Source organism: Pogona vitticeps, chromosome 5 (genome assembly GCF_051106095.1).
Source record: "Pogona vitticeps strain Pit_001003342236 chromosome 5, PviZW2.1, whole genome shotgun sequence".
Taxonomy (NCBI): Eukaryota; Metazoa; Chordata; class Lepidosauria; order Squamata; family Agamidae; genus Pogona; species Pogona vitticeps.
The window spans coordinates 70,461,290-70,480,002 of record NC_135787.1 but is presented as its reverse complement, the minus strand read 5'-3'; the positions used below and the strand labels follow the sequence as shown (position 1 = coordinate 70,480,002).

The 18,713-nt window shown below is 40.1% G+C and overlaps 1 protein-coding gene across 1 annotated transcript in view; it reads right to left on the bottom strand.

The window, feature by feature from the left end:
• KIT (KIT proto-oncogene, receptor tyrosine kinase) overlaps positions 1 to 18,713 on the bottom strand; it is a 103,898-nt gene that overhangs the window by 55,457 nt on the left and 29,728 nt on the right. The window contains exon 2 of the mRNA XM_073001249.2: positions 3,866 to 4,117. Coding sequence (XP_072857350.2) covers positions 3,866 to 4,117 — 252 coding nt within the window. The remainder of the gene's footprint in view (positions 1 to 3,865; positions 4,118 to 18,713) is intronic.

The following is an 18,713-nucleotide window of genomic DNA, read 5'->3' as shown; positions in this document are numbered from 1 at the left end:
GAATTAATGTATTTTTTTAAAAAGTCCTTTGCCAAAAGCCTTCCAATATATCCACTTCCAAGCACTGGACTGTCTTCTCTGTACATTGGGAAATCATCTCATACAGAGTGTTTTGTGCACCTCTCCAAACCCCAAGGAATCCATGGGCCAGGAGATACCTGTAGAATATTCTTCCTGGGGTGAAATAGACTGAGAAAAGCCAGTTGTAACATATACTACAAATTCAATATGGCTACCATTTTCTTTCACAGGGATGGTTTGTGCACTGCCCTGATCAAGCCTGGATAACAGAATCACATGGGACCGGAACATCATTTGAGATATCTTCACAGGAATGTCCTGTATGATATATCCTAGGGAATATGAAACCATCCTGCAGTAGGAACAGATGAAGAAGTCCTCAGTGGTCCGCCTGATTTAACTGGGTCTGTTCTAGACAACTCATCTATATATCTCAGGTTCATCAGATGGAATAACAAGCCCACTTCACCCTGTAGGGCTTCCCAAGTCAGACACTCCAAAAATATAAACCACTGCAGAAACGGCAAATGAAACAATCCATTAAAGCATGAAACCCCAAGGGACAGATGGAGAGTGCTGCTAGGTTTCTTGTACAGGAGGCTTCATGGAGTAAGAGAAATCAGTCAATAAATAATGGATGGCAAATATGGGCAGTTTTAGGTGTCCCTGAACAGCAGTTCTCAACAGCCCTGCCACTACAGCCAAGGTTAAGGAATTACAGATGTTACAGTCCATTAATTAAATATGAAGAGCCACATATTCCCCACATCTGCAATAGATATGAGCATTGCAAAGGAAGAAATGCTTAGCTCCTTAAGGTTCAAATAAGTGCACACCACCAAGTACAGTGGTGCCTTGCTTGACGAGGATAATCCGTTCCAGCGAAATTGCTGTAGAGCGAAATCCTCGTCAAGCGAAATAAAAAAGCCCATTGAAATGCATTGAAAACCGGTTCAATGTGTTCCAATGGGCGAACTACCTCAGCGTCCAGCGAAGATCCTCCATAGGGCGGCCATTTTCCAATGTCTGTGCAGCGAAAAATCCGTCCTGAACACAGCGGGGAGCCATTTTGAACAGCCGGCGGCCATTTTGAAAACCCGACAATCAGCTGTTTTGATTGTCGTAATGCGAAGAATCGGTTCCCCAAGCAGGGAACCGATCATCGCAAAGCAGATTTTGCCCATTAAAACATCGTTTTGCAATCACAAAAACATCGTCAAGTGGATTTGTCATCAAGCGGGGTAATCGTTAAGTGGGGCACCACCATATCATATAAAGGCATCTATGGGCAGGGGTAGAGGTAGAGAAGAGTCCAGTGCCCAGAAACCCTAGAGCCAAACCACAATCTCACCTTGTTCATGCTCATCAGTTGATAATTTAACACAGCTTGGAATGTTAGCTTTAAAATAATTTGTTTTGTTGTTAGTTAGCTCCAATTTTTTCCCATTATTTTTATGTTGGTAGTGAAAGATCTTTCATTAATTGTGTTAATTGTTACTTGGGGGAGGGAGGCCAAGCTATCTGCAAAGCAGAATTCCTTTTCAATGCAAAACCTTCTAGGACTTCCAACCAGAGTTCATTTAATTCCAAAATGTTTTTAGGATTTTAACTGGTCCTTATCTCCAAACTTTGATGATTGATCAGAAATAAGAGGAAGAGCATAACAAAACAACAAATCAAAAATCATTATTCATTATATTCAAATATTAATATGCATGAGCCTAATTAAATTAAAAGCAGAATATGGAAGGAACCATATTTTAAAAAACTACCAAAATTAACATAATATGCTATTTCCTAACTCTGTAATTTAAATCTGTGACTGAAGCATCAGAGGTCTAAAACCAGCAGAGGTTATCTCTTATAATATGACAAGCCAATTCACATATCTCACTGCCAATCACAATCTATTGAGGAATTATTGATAGACAATCTATATGTACTATATGTGCAAATCAGGTCTTAAGTGTTACCAGCAATAGATTATTGGATGTTCTGGCAAAGCATGCATTTTGCTTTTGGCACGGATTCCAAAAATCCCTTTAGTGTTATAAAGGCTCACAGAAGAACAGGCTTTGCTATCAGAAGACTCATTAGAAACCTTTACTGCATACTATCGGTTCACTTTATTTCCAGTCTCAAGAGGTTTGCACTTCACATCGGCATCTTTCCAGCGTATTCAGAAAGATAGCCAAAGGCTGAACAGCTCTAACAAGAACAATCTTGCCTCAAAGGGATATTTTGGGAGCCACATTGTCCAACAAATCCTACGGCATATATTTCCAGAGTTGTAAGAGCTCAAGTCTGACTGAAAGCTAAATTCTGCTTCCAGTTTCAAATGCACAGTGAAAGGCTGAGGCTACCTAGTGGGCGAGCAAGAGGAATCCATTCTACTCAGATTTACACCTGTCTGTTATTTCTTCATAGCCCAATCATTCAGTCCAACCATTTAAAACATGTTTCAAGGTTGATTTCTGGCTCGGATTAAATCGAATATGGATGTCAGAGACTTTGGATTATGCCTATTGATTCTTCATTTTTCAGACGAATCTCGATGCTTGTTCCTTCATTATTTCATCACTGTGACCCTGCTTGATTACTTACATGTGCTATCAGGCAACATGGTGCTAACTCTTTGGTACAAACTCAGTATCATTTAGTGTCAAAGACAATTATTTCCAGGGACCCAAATTCCCTGACATTTGGCTGACAGATAATTTAGTTCTTCAGTGTTTATTTCATGTTTGAGTATGCAACAGACAACTAGAGTGATCATGCACTCCAGTCATATCATTTTGAATTCATGCTGTACAAATCCAATAGAATTTTGGGCAACGTTTTATCGCATTCTTATATTTTATGGTTTAAGCTTTATTGTGGGACCCATCCATAAAGCTTCAGCTACTGGCTACCACAGAAATGTAATAAATAAACAAGGAAATGCATGTACAAAATCAGGAAATAAAGGAATATTTCCTTTGTTAATTAATCAAGGAGAGATTCCTAAAACGATTCATGATTTCTACAGTCCAAAGAGACTGCTTCAAGCCAAGGAAGCATATATTATTCTCCTGTTTTACATATATTTTTATTTAAAATGTATGTATCTATGCATTTTATATAGCTACTACATTTGCTTTATGGTAAGCAACATGGAGTGTAGGTGGTAACTGAAGTGGCATTCTGGCCTGACACATTGGCTTCTTATGATGTGCAAAAATCACATTACATAACATAAATACAGTGATGCCTCGCTTAGCGAGGTTAATCTGTTCCGGATTAACCCTCGCTCAGCGAATCCATCGTTAAGTGAAACAAAAAAGCCCATAGGAACGTATTAAAACTGATTTAATATGTTCCTATAGACTTAAAACTCACCGTTCTGCAAGTTTTCTCCATTGCGGTGGCCATTTTGGATGCCTCGTTAGCGAGGCAAAACAGCAGTCGCCATTTTGTTTTAGCGGCGGCCATTTTGGAACCGCCGATCAGCTGTTCGCTATGCTTTGATCGCGTCAGCGCGATCATCGCATAGCGAAAAAAGCCCATAGGGGCCATCGCTGAGCGAACGCTCCAGCGATGGCCCGGGACCCATCGTTGTGCGGTTTCATCGCATAGCGAAGCGTTCGCTATGCGAGGCACCACTGTATATAATATTTTATGAGTATGAACCAAGACTCTATTCTCAGCACATTTTGTGTTGTTTAAAATATGTAACTCTCCAGATGCTGGTGGCCTGCAACTCCTATTTGCTCTAGTCCACAGACTGAATGGTGAAGGATAACAATATCTGGAGCACCACAGCTCCAGTGTAAGAAAGGGACAGAAAATGATAGCAGTAGTTTACCTTTAACAAAAACGTAAGTGGAGATGTTCAAGCTTTCTCTGTTTTTGCATGTGTACGTTCCTGTGTCTCCAGGTTCTGCGCTGCTTATGTGAAACTCATTTTGTTTTAAATACTTTGGCTTTGCCGAAGGGTCCGCATTCTGGAAATGCCAAGTCACAGGGCCATTGTCACTGCAGAACAGCCTTAATTCTTGCCCGCTATTCACGACCAAAGAAGATCCTGCTGGAGTAATTGAAGGTCTTGCACCACCTACTAAAAAAAAACAACCAACAAAATTTAGTAATTAGCATTTCGTTCATCTCCTTTCATTTATTATTTTAAAATCATCCTTCACTGGAAGTAAGTGGGCCATGTAAGTTTAATTTGTAAGTTTCTCTCTTTAAAATAGCGACTGACTTACCATAATGTTAGTAATGCAATGTGTATGTGGGATATTTAATTAACAACCACAGAGACCACAGTATGCAAATAAACTGAAGAATTAAGATAGCTAGAGCAACTTTTATGAATTTGAAGAAAATGCTATGTAACAAACAGCTTGATATAATTTTGAGGCTGACAATGTTGTTGTTAATTGTTATGTGCCCATCAAGTCACCTCCATTAGCGACCCAATGAATGAATGACCTCCAAAATGTCCTGTCCTCAACAGCCCTGCTCAGCTCTTGTAATAACTGAGGATGTTCCGGTGTTACAAATCGTCAATCCCCTAAATGGATGTGAGGTTTTGGACTGTTAAGAAGGAGATCTTCAAGACTTTTGAAATGTGGATGTACATAAAAATCATTTGTTTCCCATAGGCTGATAGAATAAAGATTAAAGAGGTACTTCACTGGAGAGGAAAACAAAAATAGAGTTGATTATTAAGAAATGCAAATATGAAAACAGAATACCATATTCTCCATCAGATCATTATACTAGTAAGATTAGTACTGTATCTACACTAACAGATTATGGTTCTCTAAAGAGGTTTTTCTAACAGGAAATTTTTCTAATCCTATCTGGACATGTTGAAAATTGAATCTGCGGTCTTTTGCTCACACGACACACAGGCTGTCACTAAGTTTCTGTCTTTCCTCATGGAATTCAGTGGAATCTAAATTAGGTCTGACTAACTTGTTAAATTGTAAATCCAGGTACCTTGAGCTGGTTGGCAGATTTTTGTTGTTACATGCCATCAGGTCACCTCCCACTTGCGACAATCCTATGAATGAACGATCGCCAAAATACCCTGTTCCCAATAGCCCTGCTCAGCTATTGCCTCTGTCTTCCTTTAGGGAGTCAAACCGTTTCATGTTTTGTCTTGCTCTTTTCTTGCTCCCTCCAACCTTGTCCTGCATCATTGTCTTTTGCAGAGTCCTGTCTTTTAATGATATGTCCTAAGAAGGACAGTCTCAGTTTCGACATTTTTGCCTGCAGAGATAATCCAAGCTTGATTTGCTCTAGTACCCACTTGCTTGACTTTCTGATAAACCAGGGCATCCACAAAGCTCTCCTCTAGCACCACATTTCAAACAAATCATTTCCCCCTGTGAGCTTTCTTTACTGCCCAGCTTTCACAGCTGCACATGGTGACTGGAATACAAGAGTGTGGAGGATCTTGGTTTTGGTCTCCGGTGACACATCCTTACACATGATTATCTTTTCTTGTTCTTTCGTTGCTGCACTTCCAAGTCTCAAATCTTCTGATTTCTTGGTTGCAGTCTCCATTTAGATAATGATTGAACCAAGGTGTACAAAAATCTGTAACAATTTCAATGTCATCATTGTCCACATTAAATTTGTGTAGTTCTTCTGTAGTCATGATTTTTGTATTCTTAATGTTCAACTGCAGTCCTGCTTTGGCACTTTCATCTTTCACTTTCACTAAAACCCATTTCAAGTCACTGCTGCTTTCTCCCATTAAGATGGTGTCATCTGTATATCTTAAATATACAGCCGCCTAGAGTGATCATAACCAGATTTTGGGGGGGGGGGGGGGACAAACAAACAAACAAATAAATAAATAAATAAATAAATAAATAAATAAATAAACAAACAAACAAACAAACAAATAAATAAATAAATAAATAAATAAATAAAATTTTTGAAGTTTCATCCATCAATTTTCACTCCTCTATCTCAATCTAGTCTGGCCTTCTGTATGATATGTTCTGCATACAGACTGAACAGATAACAGGATAAAATGTACCCTTAGCTGACACTTTTACCTATAGGAAACCATCAGGTCTCTCCATATTCTGTCCCAGTAGTTTCTTGTCCACAATACAAGTTTTTGCTGACTGTATAGAGCTTCTCCATCTTTGGCTGCAAAGAATATAATCAATCTGATTTCGGTATTACCCATCTGATGAGGTCCATGAGTAGAGTTGCCTCTTGTATTGTTGCAAAAGAGTGTTTGCGATGACCAACTTGTTCTCTTCACAAAACTCTATTAGCCTTTGCCCTGCTTCGTTTTGAACTCCAAGGCCAAACTTACCTGTTGTTCCTTTTATCTCTTGACTCCCTACTTTAGCATTCCAGTCCCCTATCATGAGAAGAACATCTTTCTTTGGTGTCAGTTCTAGAAGGTGTTGTAAATTTTCATAGAAGTGGTCAATTTCAGCCTCTTCGGCATCGGTGGTTGGAGCATAAACATAGATTACTGTGATGTTGAAAGGTCTGTCTTGGGAGTCGTACTGAAATCATTGTATCATTTTTGAGATGGTATCCCAGTACAACTTTTCCCACTCTTTTGTTGAGTATGAGGGCTACTCCATTTCTTCTACGGGATTCTTGCCCATAATAGTAGATATGATAATCGTCTGAATTGAAATCGCCCATTCCCATCCATTTTAGTTCACTGATGCCCAGGATGTCAATGTTTATTCTTGCCATCTCCTGTTTGACCACATCCAGCTTACCAAGGTTCATAGATCTTACGTTCCAGGTTCCTGTGCAGTATTTTTCTTTGCAGCATCAGACTTTCCTTTCACTTCCAGGCATATCCACAGCTGAGCATCCTTTCGGCTTTGGCCCTACCACTTCATTAGCTCTGGAGCTACTTGTCCTTGTCCTCTGCTCTTCCTCAGTAGCTTGTTGGACAACTTTCAACCTGAGAGGCTCATTTTCCAGCATCATATCTTTTAGCTTTTTATTTCTGCCAATGGAGTTTTCTTGGCAAAGATACTGGAGTGGCTTGCCAGTTCCTGCTTCAGGTGGATTGGGTTTAGTCAGAACTCTCCACTATGACCTGTCCATCTTGGGTGTCTGTGCATGGCATAGCCCATAGATTCTCTGAATTACTCAAGCCCCTTCGCCACGACAAGGCAGCAATCCGTGAAGGGGCAATCCTTTATCATTTACAGCCTCAGTAATATGAATCACGTTCTAGTTATTTGGTGCTCTCTTTGTTTTTATCAATTTCCTCTCTGACAAACACAGAGAAACCTAGTATGTATATCCCTACTCAGCTTACAAAGTGATGGCTTGATGCAGATGGGAAGAACACTTCAGTTCATTTTTCAGAAGTTAATTTTTCCCCGGTATTAAAAAACAATGTCACCAAGCAAAGTCTACAAATGAAGATTGAATAGATTATCAGGAAATCCCAAACATATTTATCTTGCCACCTTATCAGATCTTCCAAAGTACAATGGATTAAGAGGATGTCAGGTAAACACTCCAGCTAGTGAGAAATACAAAGAAAGTGAAACACAATAAAACAAGGAGGCTAGATTATATTCTCCTGAGAATCTAATCAACCTAATCAAGAGAGCCTTTCAAATCAAGAAAGACAGAGCAGGATACTTTGGATAGTATGCTGATAGGACTGGGGTGGTTTGAGTTTAAATCCTATCTAAACCAAAATCATGAAACCAGATAATCCACAGGGAAGTGACTTCCACTCCACAGCTACTTGGGGAAAGAAAGCACCTGGATAATGCCAAACCACAGGGAAGGCCAGGTTTTGTAGCTTCTCCTTCCTATTCTGAGACACATCGAGCCTTTTCTGTACAGTGTTTCTTCACCTAACTCCAGTATCAGAGTCATTTTGCATGGACACATTTTGAACCGGTGAGCCAGTATTGGTTGACCTGGTTTCATTCATTCATTCATTCATTCATTCATTCATTCATTCATTCATTCATTCATTCATTCATTCATTCATTCATTCATTCATTCATTCATTCATTTTATATCCCGCCTATCTAGTTGATTAAGATCACTCTAGGCGGCTAGAATTGTATGCCTACTTATATTCAACAGCAAGTGTGGTGTAGTGGACAAAGTGGTGGATGAGGACTGGGGAGACCTGGGTTCAAATCCCACTTGGCCATGGAAACAGACTGTGTGTGTGCGCAAATGACCAAACCACTCCCCAGTATCTCAAATATCTTGAAAAACCTATTAGGCTTGCTGTACGTTGGATGTGACTTAATGGCACATAACAAACACCGTTTATATCTAATTTCTAGGATCAAAGCATTTATTTGCCCCATGATTTCATTTAACAGCACATTGAAGTATCTTTAAAAACCACAATATGTGATTTATGCTGCTTTACATTTCCTGCTTTAGCCATCCATGTGGAAGAATCGCTTTATTTTACCCTCTAATTTATAAGCCATGCATTCAAAGGCTGATGTTCCGTTTTCAGAGTGTATGCACTTCTAACAAGGTACACAGTATAGAAGAATGTCTCCTGATGACCATGAATATGAAGTCAGAAGATTAGGCTCCACACCCTGCAAGCAGTCACACGTGCATTTATGCCTTCTGGGAAAGGAAAGCCAGCAATAGCACTCAGTAAATGCAACATGTAACACACATTTGAAAGGCACATTCACATATGTGTTCATAAGAACAGACTTCCAAAATTAACAAAACACCGCCCGTAGCCATGTATGTAAATTCTTTTTGTTGTCTAAGGAAGTATGGAAATCAGGAAAATTACTGAGTTCTCAGTGAGCAGCCTAGACAAGATTGTGGAGCTGAGGGCCCTTACATTACATTAGGCATCCTTCAGTCTCGAAATACTATGGTAACGTGCTCTGTATGGAGGACTTGGAACAGCATCTAGTGTGGCTGTGGAGGCCAATTCGAGAGTGGCAATCCCTTCCACACTGAAGACAAATACAATCTGTCCCCTGTCCAGCTCCCTGGTTTTGCTGCTTCTGGGACTGCCTCTTTGCCTGAGCCTGCTGAATAAGTGCCTCTTCAAATTGGGAGAGGCCGTGATGCAATGCCTGCCTACAGGCTGAACGCTCAGATGTCAGGGTTTCCCATCTTAAAAAGGCCATCCCTGCTAACCAAATCAAAGGCCTTTGTAAGGTCTATGAAGGCCACTAAGAGTGGCTGTTGTTGTTCCCTGCATTTCTCCTGCAGGGAGAATACCAAGTCAGTGGTGGATCTATTAGCTCGAAATCCACACTGTGATTCTGGATAGACTCTGCCTGCAAGCACCTGGAGCCTCTTCAGCACAACACAGGCAAACAGCTTCCCTACAATGCTAAGAAGAGAGATGTCATGATAGTTATTGCAGTCACCCGTCTCCTTTGTTCCTGTACAATGTGACGATGTTTGCATCCTTCCTGTCCTGTGGTACTCCACCTTCCCTCCAGCAAAGACAAAAGACTTCATACAGTTCAGTGCAGGGATGAACACATATTGCTCTGACGTAGCATTAGCAGTCTGTATGAAAAGTGGAAAATTCTTTTCCAAGCATACCAGTGTGGTTGACATCCAGGTTTTTCCTCAAGTTAGCAGCAGTGAGAAAATGGCACCAGCCTTGCTAGAGTATCATTGGGTGCTGTTTTCCCTGAAAGCCCTAAGAGGGGTTGAACCCCAAATATCTCAAAGAACATTTGCCCCCATATGAGCCTTCCCAAATGATGGCAGCCCTTGCTGTCAGGACTGTCTGAATCAGTTGTTTAGGTCAATGGCTACATGGAGCAAGTCTTCTCTTTCGGTTACCTTATCAATGTCCACCTCCTACCTAGGAGAAACCCACTCTCTCTGCAGAATTCTGGAAAGGTGGGAAATATTATTTGATTCCACAATGGATCTAAACTATGCCAGGTTATTCCATTGATACTTTGCATCGGGGTTACAGCAACTGTGACTCTCCAGCTGTTTTTAGACTGCAGCTCCCCAGATGCTTTTTGATATTGACTCCCATCAGTCCTTCATCAAGCTGGCTAGGGCAGCTGGAAGTTACAGGCCAAAGTGATAGTGCCTGACTACTGTTTTAGCCTGGTTATTTTATAATCTGCTCTTTCATTTTTTTGTGTGAAAACTTCCTAGAATGTTCTGAAAACCTTGAAACTGTATGGGGAAAAGGGACTCTCCCCCCCACTTTGGGGATTGATTCTGGAAAAATGGAATGGGGGGAGGGACTCAACTATATGCAATTCTAATTTTATATAAAATCTAAACTCATATTAGTTCTTTTGTAACATAAAAGAATTCATTCATAATATAGTTCTCACTGCAAAAAAATGTATACAGTGAAAAATAGTGATGCGAAATAATGAATATACCCTCTAGTACACAATTCACAAAACTGCGAATATGCTTTCTGGAAGCTGAGTCATGGCAGCTGGACTTCTTCCATATTAGGTTGAATATGCTTTGTAAGAAACTGAACATTATAAACTGAAATAGATATGCAAACCACCACATCCTATGCCAACTCAAACCTCACAATGTGAGAAGTAAGGGGGAGACGGAGGAACTAATCATTTTCTTCAAAATATAAACAGGCATTATTTGTATGCAAACAGTCTTGTATCTGCAGTGACCAAACTAGAACAAAGGGAACCGGAAGTAGACAAGCAACAATCCCCATACAATGAAGTCTCTCTATACAGTCAGAGGAGAACAGAAGTATCCACTATATGCAGTAAGACATATAGGATTTGAGCATCGTAAATATTTAAATTATGCACAAGAATTATCACTTTCTGATTCTGTAGGTTATCTTGCATATAAATCTTCACACTTAGTAGTTCTTGGCATTGTGAATACAGAAACTGCGACCTTAAAAGACTAACATTGACTCCAGAATAGAAAACACTGTGTCAGAGTTTCTCTCTACATCCCCTAAAGTTTCTAGTTTTTCCATCCAAGGAGGATACTGTAGGGAAGAGAGAGTGTTAGGTAAGAAAGGAGCAGTACCGCAGGATGTATCTAAAGTAATCTAGTACGGCACAAGAATAACATGGGAAAATAGGGAATTAGCAATATGACTTCATTTTTTTAAAAAAGAGATGACATTCCGGAGTACGTATACTGGAGATCAGGGAACTGGATACAACGAGTGGCAGTCTGTTTGCCAAGATGAGAAAGGGCTGATCATGTATAGCAGGGATTTTGCGAAATTCTCTGTAATTCTCTGTTGTGCCACATCTAAAGTAATTCTCTGTTGTGCCACATCTAACGCATACAAATAAAAAAAAATGAAAAGGGAAGAAATTGGGGTTATGGAGACATGTTAATTTGCTTATTTATTACATTACTACCTCACCTTTTCACTAAAAGACAGCACTCAAGGTGACTTACAAACTTCTTATAAAAACTGGTACAACCATATTTAGCTAAAAATCATAAAACTGCACAACCAATCCCACTGAAAAACCATTCAAACAAGTAAATACATTAAGTAACAATTAAAAGACACGAAGGATACGTTTAAAACAATGTCTTGGGTGGGTTAGACATTATAAGCCAGTCTAAAAGGATGTCTTTTTATTCTCTACTTAAAATCAATCAGGGGGAAACAGATCACAGCTCAGAAGGGAATGCATTCTGTAATCTGGGGTCAGGAGAAGGCCTACGTGGTTGTTAAGTGAATCTCTGAAACCATGGGCATTTTTATGACAGCTTCTCCTAAAGATCTTTAAAAGCTCATAACGAGATAGGCTACTCCTCAGATAGCTTGGCCATGTTGTGTGGCAAAGTGTGCAGCTCAACATCTTATCCTATTACCACCTCTTCTCCCTATCTAATCTGCAATTCAGAAAGGAATGAAGGTGTGTGTCAGGAAAGGTAGGTATGAAAGTGCTAACCTGGGAAATGGGCTAGGCAAGAAATCCAGTAGGAAAGAGGGCAAGGAAAAGGCAATGGGTCTATGCAAATAAATAAGAAGAAAGCTAACAGGTATGGCTCAGAGATCACATGACATTATGAGAAGAGTTGACTGACAAACAGCAGAGCCTGAAGAGCTGAATACAAGAATAAGGGAGATTCTTTGACAAATAAAGGCATACAAAAAACAGCAAAAAAATGCAGTTAAGCCACGAGTGGGAAAGACCCTTTAGTGAGTATACCCTTGAAGCTGTACAGATGCAGCCTGCCAAGGACTCAAGATGAGGGTTTTCCTAGACTAGCCATCTGAGATCATTGAAGACAGAGACAGAACCTAAGGCTTCATATGTGTGAATTATTTCTCCCAGTGAGCCATGGCCTCTCATGAATTTCACACCTGACTAGGAAATAGTACCATCAGCTAAAATTTAGAAATGTAATGAAGTGATCCTAGCCTCAAGTCACAGGAATGCTTCATTTATTTTGTGAAGTGGCAGAGGAACAAACCATTCGACTAATTTTGGTGGAGCATTTATGTTTAACAGAGAACCAAACCTACCTTTCTTATTTCCTTCCACTTGTCAAAGCTGCTGCCTCTGAAGGTAGAGGCTCTTCTGTTCTCTCACGTTTGTAAATTAAAGATTTGGTGGTCAGAGCAGCTGCCACATTTTCCCACTTCCACCAAATGCCAAAGGCATGCTGGGAGTTCAGGAGCATGAAAGTAGCCAGAATTCTTTTTTTCTGGCTGCCATGGCTTGAATTTTAATGGGGCAGATGGAGAAAGGAAAGGAAACTTGCCTCAGCTTCCTCCCTCACAGCCACTGGGGTTTACATATATATCTTAAAGAAAGAAAAGAAGACACTCTGCAATATTCCAATAAACTATTTATGGCCCAGCCCTCTGAACAGCTGGCTCCACTTTGGCATACATGGGAATCATGTCCAGTTTCAGGGATGGACAAAAGTACAAAGTCAAAGAAGTCCAGTGCTAGCTCAAACATAAGCATGGTGTTTGATATGTTCAAAAGGCACACTTGGGAATGCAGTCAATGATACAGGGACAGCACAGAAAGATGTCAACAGAACAAATAGCGAGTAAACAGAGACACAAACAAGCAAGCCCCATTATGAAGTCTAGAAAAATACAATATAGACAAGAACACTGACTGGTTTGTATATTCTGCACCTTTCACAGTATCAAATACAAAGCTGCCCTTGATATAGCTCTACTTGATTTTTTAAGAATGTAATTGCATAATAGAAGTTCAAGGTAATGAAAGAGACCATTCAAAATGTTTTGTTGGATGAGATCTTTCGGGAAACTATGGCCTACCAGCATGACAAATAAATAGGTGCTAGACCAAATAGAGTGGGAAATAAAACAGAAATAAAAATGACTAAACTGAGGCTACCGAATGTTTGGCTTGCTGGAAACGATGATAATGCTGGGGAAAATGGGAAGCAGCAGGTAAAGTGGAAAACCAAACAGGAGATGCATTGGCTCAATAAAGGCAGCCATGCCTTGAGTTTGGACAGAGCTGTTGATACTAAAACCTTTTGGAAGTCCCTAATTCTTAGAGGTGCCATAACTTGGAAGCAAAATGATAGCACATAACAATGATAAAGAGAAATAATGGGGCTGCAATTTTGCTTGGAGATTTAAACCAAAGTCCACTGAACTGAAGTGCACATACTGTAAATACATGACGTTTTGCAGCTTTAATGACTACTGAAAGTACATTAAGAAATCTTCCACTTATGGAACCCCAACGTCAAAGAAAGTGCTATGTCACTGTGTAAGAAAAGTAATTGTCATCAGGCATCCATTACTTGGCTGGAGTAGAGGTTTGTTGGCGGTTTTTATCACATCCTTCTGTGATCTCAGGAGGCATTTATGGGCAGAAATGTAACTAATGATATATATTTCTTGGTCTCCCTTATCTCTGCATTTTTTGCTTAACAACAACTTGGCTATACGGATGGGTGATATCAACTCCTAAGATAGGAGTTTAGCTGAGACCACTGAATGGTAAAGGTGCTAACTATGATCATTGCATGCCTCTGGTGTTGTTCAACTGTACTGATCTATCTTTTCCTTGTGTTTTCAGTCCCAACAATTTGGCACTGCCATTGTTTGCTTTGCAATAGCAGTCCACCTGCTCTGCATTTTGCACATGACTACCCAAAAACAATGTTATCAGAAAGGTGATTATCAGCTGTATATCATTTTGAGCCAAAGAAGAGGTTTTCAGAGATCAGGTCCCCAGATATTCCTTCTCACATTCTCAGTATCAGGGAGAAGAAACAACAACAACAAAGGCAACAATACCTGTTCACTGTTTACAAAGTCCTGCACACCTGCATGGCTTCCCTTTAGAACAAAGCACTCTGTTGCCACAGTCTGACACACAGGCTAGCAAGGCTTAAAAAACAGGTCATTTATCCTTCACAATTACTCTTCCTAGCATTGACAGATCAATAGTGGTTTCTTTGGAAACTCTTAAGTAGGAGGAAGATAGAGAGACAGGATTAACAAGAGTTCTGTTGTTTACCAAATGGGTTGTTTGCACCATCTGTGGAGTTAATGTGATAATGATAATCTCTCTCTCTCTCTCTTTTAACATTAATCCCTTTATCTTTCAAATTCTGAAGAACAACAGGCTGTCATATTGAAAACAGAGGGGGGGGAAGGAGGGTAATTTACAGAGTACCCAAGTTGAAAAATTAAGTATATAAAATGAGGACATCTTTAGTTAACAACATCTTTTAGAGAGAAGGGTTGTTCAGATCAGCCATGAGAAGCATTTCATGTGGCCATTAATGCCAAGGGATAGAAGAGAAAGAAAGATAGGCAGGAAGAGGCTGAGCAGAGAGGTGGATAGCTAGGTGGCAAAACATGACAGAGAAACATCTGCAAAAAGGGCAAAAGAATTAGTGGGCATGAGTGAAGAACATGGGACCGTCAGCTGGCAACTATATAAGGGCAAAAGAATTAGTGGGCATGAGTGAGGAACATGAGACTGTCAGCTGGCAACTATATAAGAGAACTGACTCCGGTGAACTGCAGCTGGGATGGCATGAGATGTCTGTGGTGTACAGGGCAGTTGATCATTGTGTACCTCTACAATTGAGAGGTACACAAATAGCCGCAAAGCATACAAAGTTCTCAAATGTACTTTATATGTACTTTATATTTGGAAAACACACAGGCCTCACATGAAAGTTGATTTAAAGACTAAATAATTAAAGAACTGCTTCAAGCCATGGCAGGTCACTACAAAAATGACATATGAAGTTTCGTTTCAACATGTTTTACTCCATGACGTAAATACAGAATTGGGAGAATGGCTCTCTGGGTATTGTTGATCTCCAATTCCCATCCCACCCACCATGGCTGATGTGGATGGGTCATAGGAGATCATTCATTCACATTTGGAGGGTCGCAGCTTCCTTAGCCCTGACATAACAGATGATTGTAATTGAACCACTAAAACTTCTACCTGTCCAACTAAGAAGAGATTATGGGGGCTGGCAATGGACACTTTTTCTTGCACTCCCTTTAAAGTAAACATGCATATTGTGGACAGCTATTTCTATTGACCATGTATTACATTTTCATGTTGTGTGTCTCAAATGTGGCGGCTCACTTTGTTTAGAGACCATATTAAGAGCATGGGAGAAACTGACATAGTTTTAGCTGTTTTTATCTGCTGAGTGTCTGCTGGAAAGGGGAAGGTTATGTATCAGGTCTGAAAAAGGAATTTAATAATGCCTATCCTGTTGTTTTTAATGATGTCTAACTTTAAAGTATTTTAATGATGATTTGTTTGAAAGTCACTTTGAGGACATCCATGTTATAAGTAGGATGGATACAAATAAGAGAATATAGAGGTAAGTGCAAAAGGTTCTCTGTGTTTGGCTTAGGTTCATGAGTAAGTATACCTCCCCATCTGAAAGACAGACTTAGCATTGGCCACTAGCTATGGTGGTGGTATATGAGAGATGTGTGCCCTCCCATCACCATCCAAGTTGGTTGCCAATTCAGGACAGTCTTAATCAGGTTGATTGTGTCTGGGATTTGGGATTTGTCCAAATCAGGTGTACATATCAATGATAGTATGCCTTTCACTACTAATTGCAGGAGAGGACAAGTATCTTTCACTACCATGTGTTTCTCAGAAGCTTCTGGATAGTTGCCACAGGAACAAAATGTTGGAGAAAAAAGGACTTTGGATTGATTCAGCTGGTCTCATTTTATGCTCTTATGTGATATGAGTGAACTGGTTACTAAAAGTTAGACTTGCAACAGGTATCCTTGCGTCAGGAGTGCTCATGTTCAAAGTTTTTGCTGATTAATTAGCTTTTGGGACACTAAAGGTTCCCCTTGACAATTTTTGTCCAGTCGTGTCCGACTCTAGGGGGCGGTGCTCATCCCCATTTCCAAGCCATAGAGCCAGCGTTTGTCCAAAGACAATCTCCCATGGTCACATGGCTAGTGCGACTTAGACACGGAACGCCGTTACCTTCTCACCGAGGTGATCCCTATTTATCTACTCGCATTTGCATGCTTTCGAACCGCTAGGTTGGCGGGAGCTGGGACAAAGCAATGAGAGCTCACTCCGTCGCGTGGATTCGATCTTACGACTGCTGGTCTTCTGACCCTGCAGCACAGGCTTCTGCGGTTTAGCCTGCAGCGCCACCACGTTCCTCTCTATAACGAGGACTTCCCACCAATTCCCTCTGAAGTCTGGCTTTTATTTTTTATTTTTTTTATTTTGTGACTGCTGAGCATGCTCAATCCTCACTTGGATTTGGGGAAGGACATTGTCTCTTTTGGGTTGCTTTTTAAAATGATTCTTTTTTTTTTTTTACTTTTACAAACTCAATGCTTTTTCAAACATTTAGGAATCTTTCTCTTATTTTTCAGTGGCCAAATCTTGGCACTAACTTCCTAAATTCTTTTAAAGTTAATGATACACCAAGACTACTGTAATGAGTTCCTGCACCATTATACCTCATGAATTTTGTTCCAGCAAAATATTACTGGGTTAGAATACATACCAGTTTCAAGCTACAATATTAATGTTGCCTTCTAAAATGTACTCGCCTTTCTTCCAGATTAAGAAGCTTCTAATCACCTAAATGGCTTTACTGTTTCTGTATTTTCCACTATTATATACAGAATAATATGAAGTATTTAAATTGGAAGCAACAATATGGATGAAAACAACCACTAATGGAAAACCTCCAGTGAACATTTTGTTTAACACGTTAGCATACCCACCCCAACTCATCTTTGGAACATTATTCTTCAACTCTGAAATATTTATAGTTTATGGCATCCAAGCACAAAGCAGTGTTTTCTCGATTTATGTAAGAAAAGCAAGCAAGGAAGTTAGAATGCACAATGTGTTGTACTTTAATACTATAGGTTGAGTCCCCACCCATTTAGAAAACACAGACTTGAATCGAAGTGCAGCCTTCTTGGTAATATGAATGCTAATTATTTCAAGGGCTGGCAGCAATTTAATCAAGATATTGAAGTTTCATTAAAGATATTCTGATAGTCTTCTAGATAAAGCCTTTAGAAGAAAAAATTGCAATAACCACATAATTATTCCACTGTTGCTGTTTTGTTATCTTTTGATGCTCCCTTGCAGTATTTCATTTCAAGAAAAAATGCAACAATGAATAAAACACGCAGATTAAAATAATCTACGCAACTAAACTGAGGACAAAAGAATACTAATAGTATATCTTGACTAAAGGTGACAACCGCTGCACCTCTATCTTTAACACCTGCATGGCGGTAGGAAGCGGAGAAGTGGACAGCCATTCTGGCATATAAGGTGACTACACAGCACAGGAACCTGCTGATCTTCAGCCCAAAGTGGCTGAGCAAAATGGAAGAGTAGCATAGACTGGGAAGTTTGTGGTCTGAGCGACAATTGCCCCTGACAGGCACATTACAGAGCAGTTCCAGGAATATTTACTGAGACTGAACCTCCAATGAGTTCAATGGGGTTTGTTCTCAGGTGGGTTTCACAGAGTATAGAGTAATTCCAGTTACCCCACTCATGTTCAGCTTCACTTTGGAATACAGGTTTGTCTAGCTTATAATGTTAGGCTGTATTCTCAAACAGATACCATGTCCCCACATTTCATTTCCAGTTTATACTGAGTTAAATCCAAGTTATCAGTCCCAACCAGAATAAACCCATTGAATCAGTGAGATTTGCACAGGAATTGCTTTGACAGCTCAGCAGTTGATTCAGTGAGTCTACTCTAGTTCTAGCTAACAATAAAATTTAATAATCATAATTGTTTGCTATCAAGTCAATTCAGGGATTTCTAGTTGTTGTTGTTGTTGTTTAGTCCTTAAATGACTCTTCGTGACCTCATGGACCAGAGCACGCCAGACCCTCCTGTCTTCCACTGCCTTCCTGAGTTTGGTCGAATTCATGTTGGTAGATTCAATGACACTGTCCAGCCATCTCATCTTCTGTCATCCCCTCCTGCTCTTGCCTTCACACTTTCCCAACATCAGGGTCTTTTCCAGGGAGTCTTCTCTTATCAGATGGCCAAAGTATTGGAGCCTCAGCTTCAGGATCTGTCCACTCAGGGTTGATTTCCTTCAAAATGGATATGTTTGTTCTCTTCGCAGTCCAGGGGACTTTCAAGAGTCTCCTCCAGCACCACAGTTCAAAAGCATGAATTCTCTGGTGGTCAGCCTTCTTTATGGTCCAGCTCTCACTTCCATACATCATTATTGGAAAAACCAT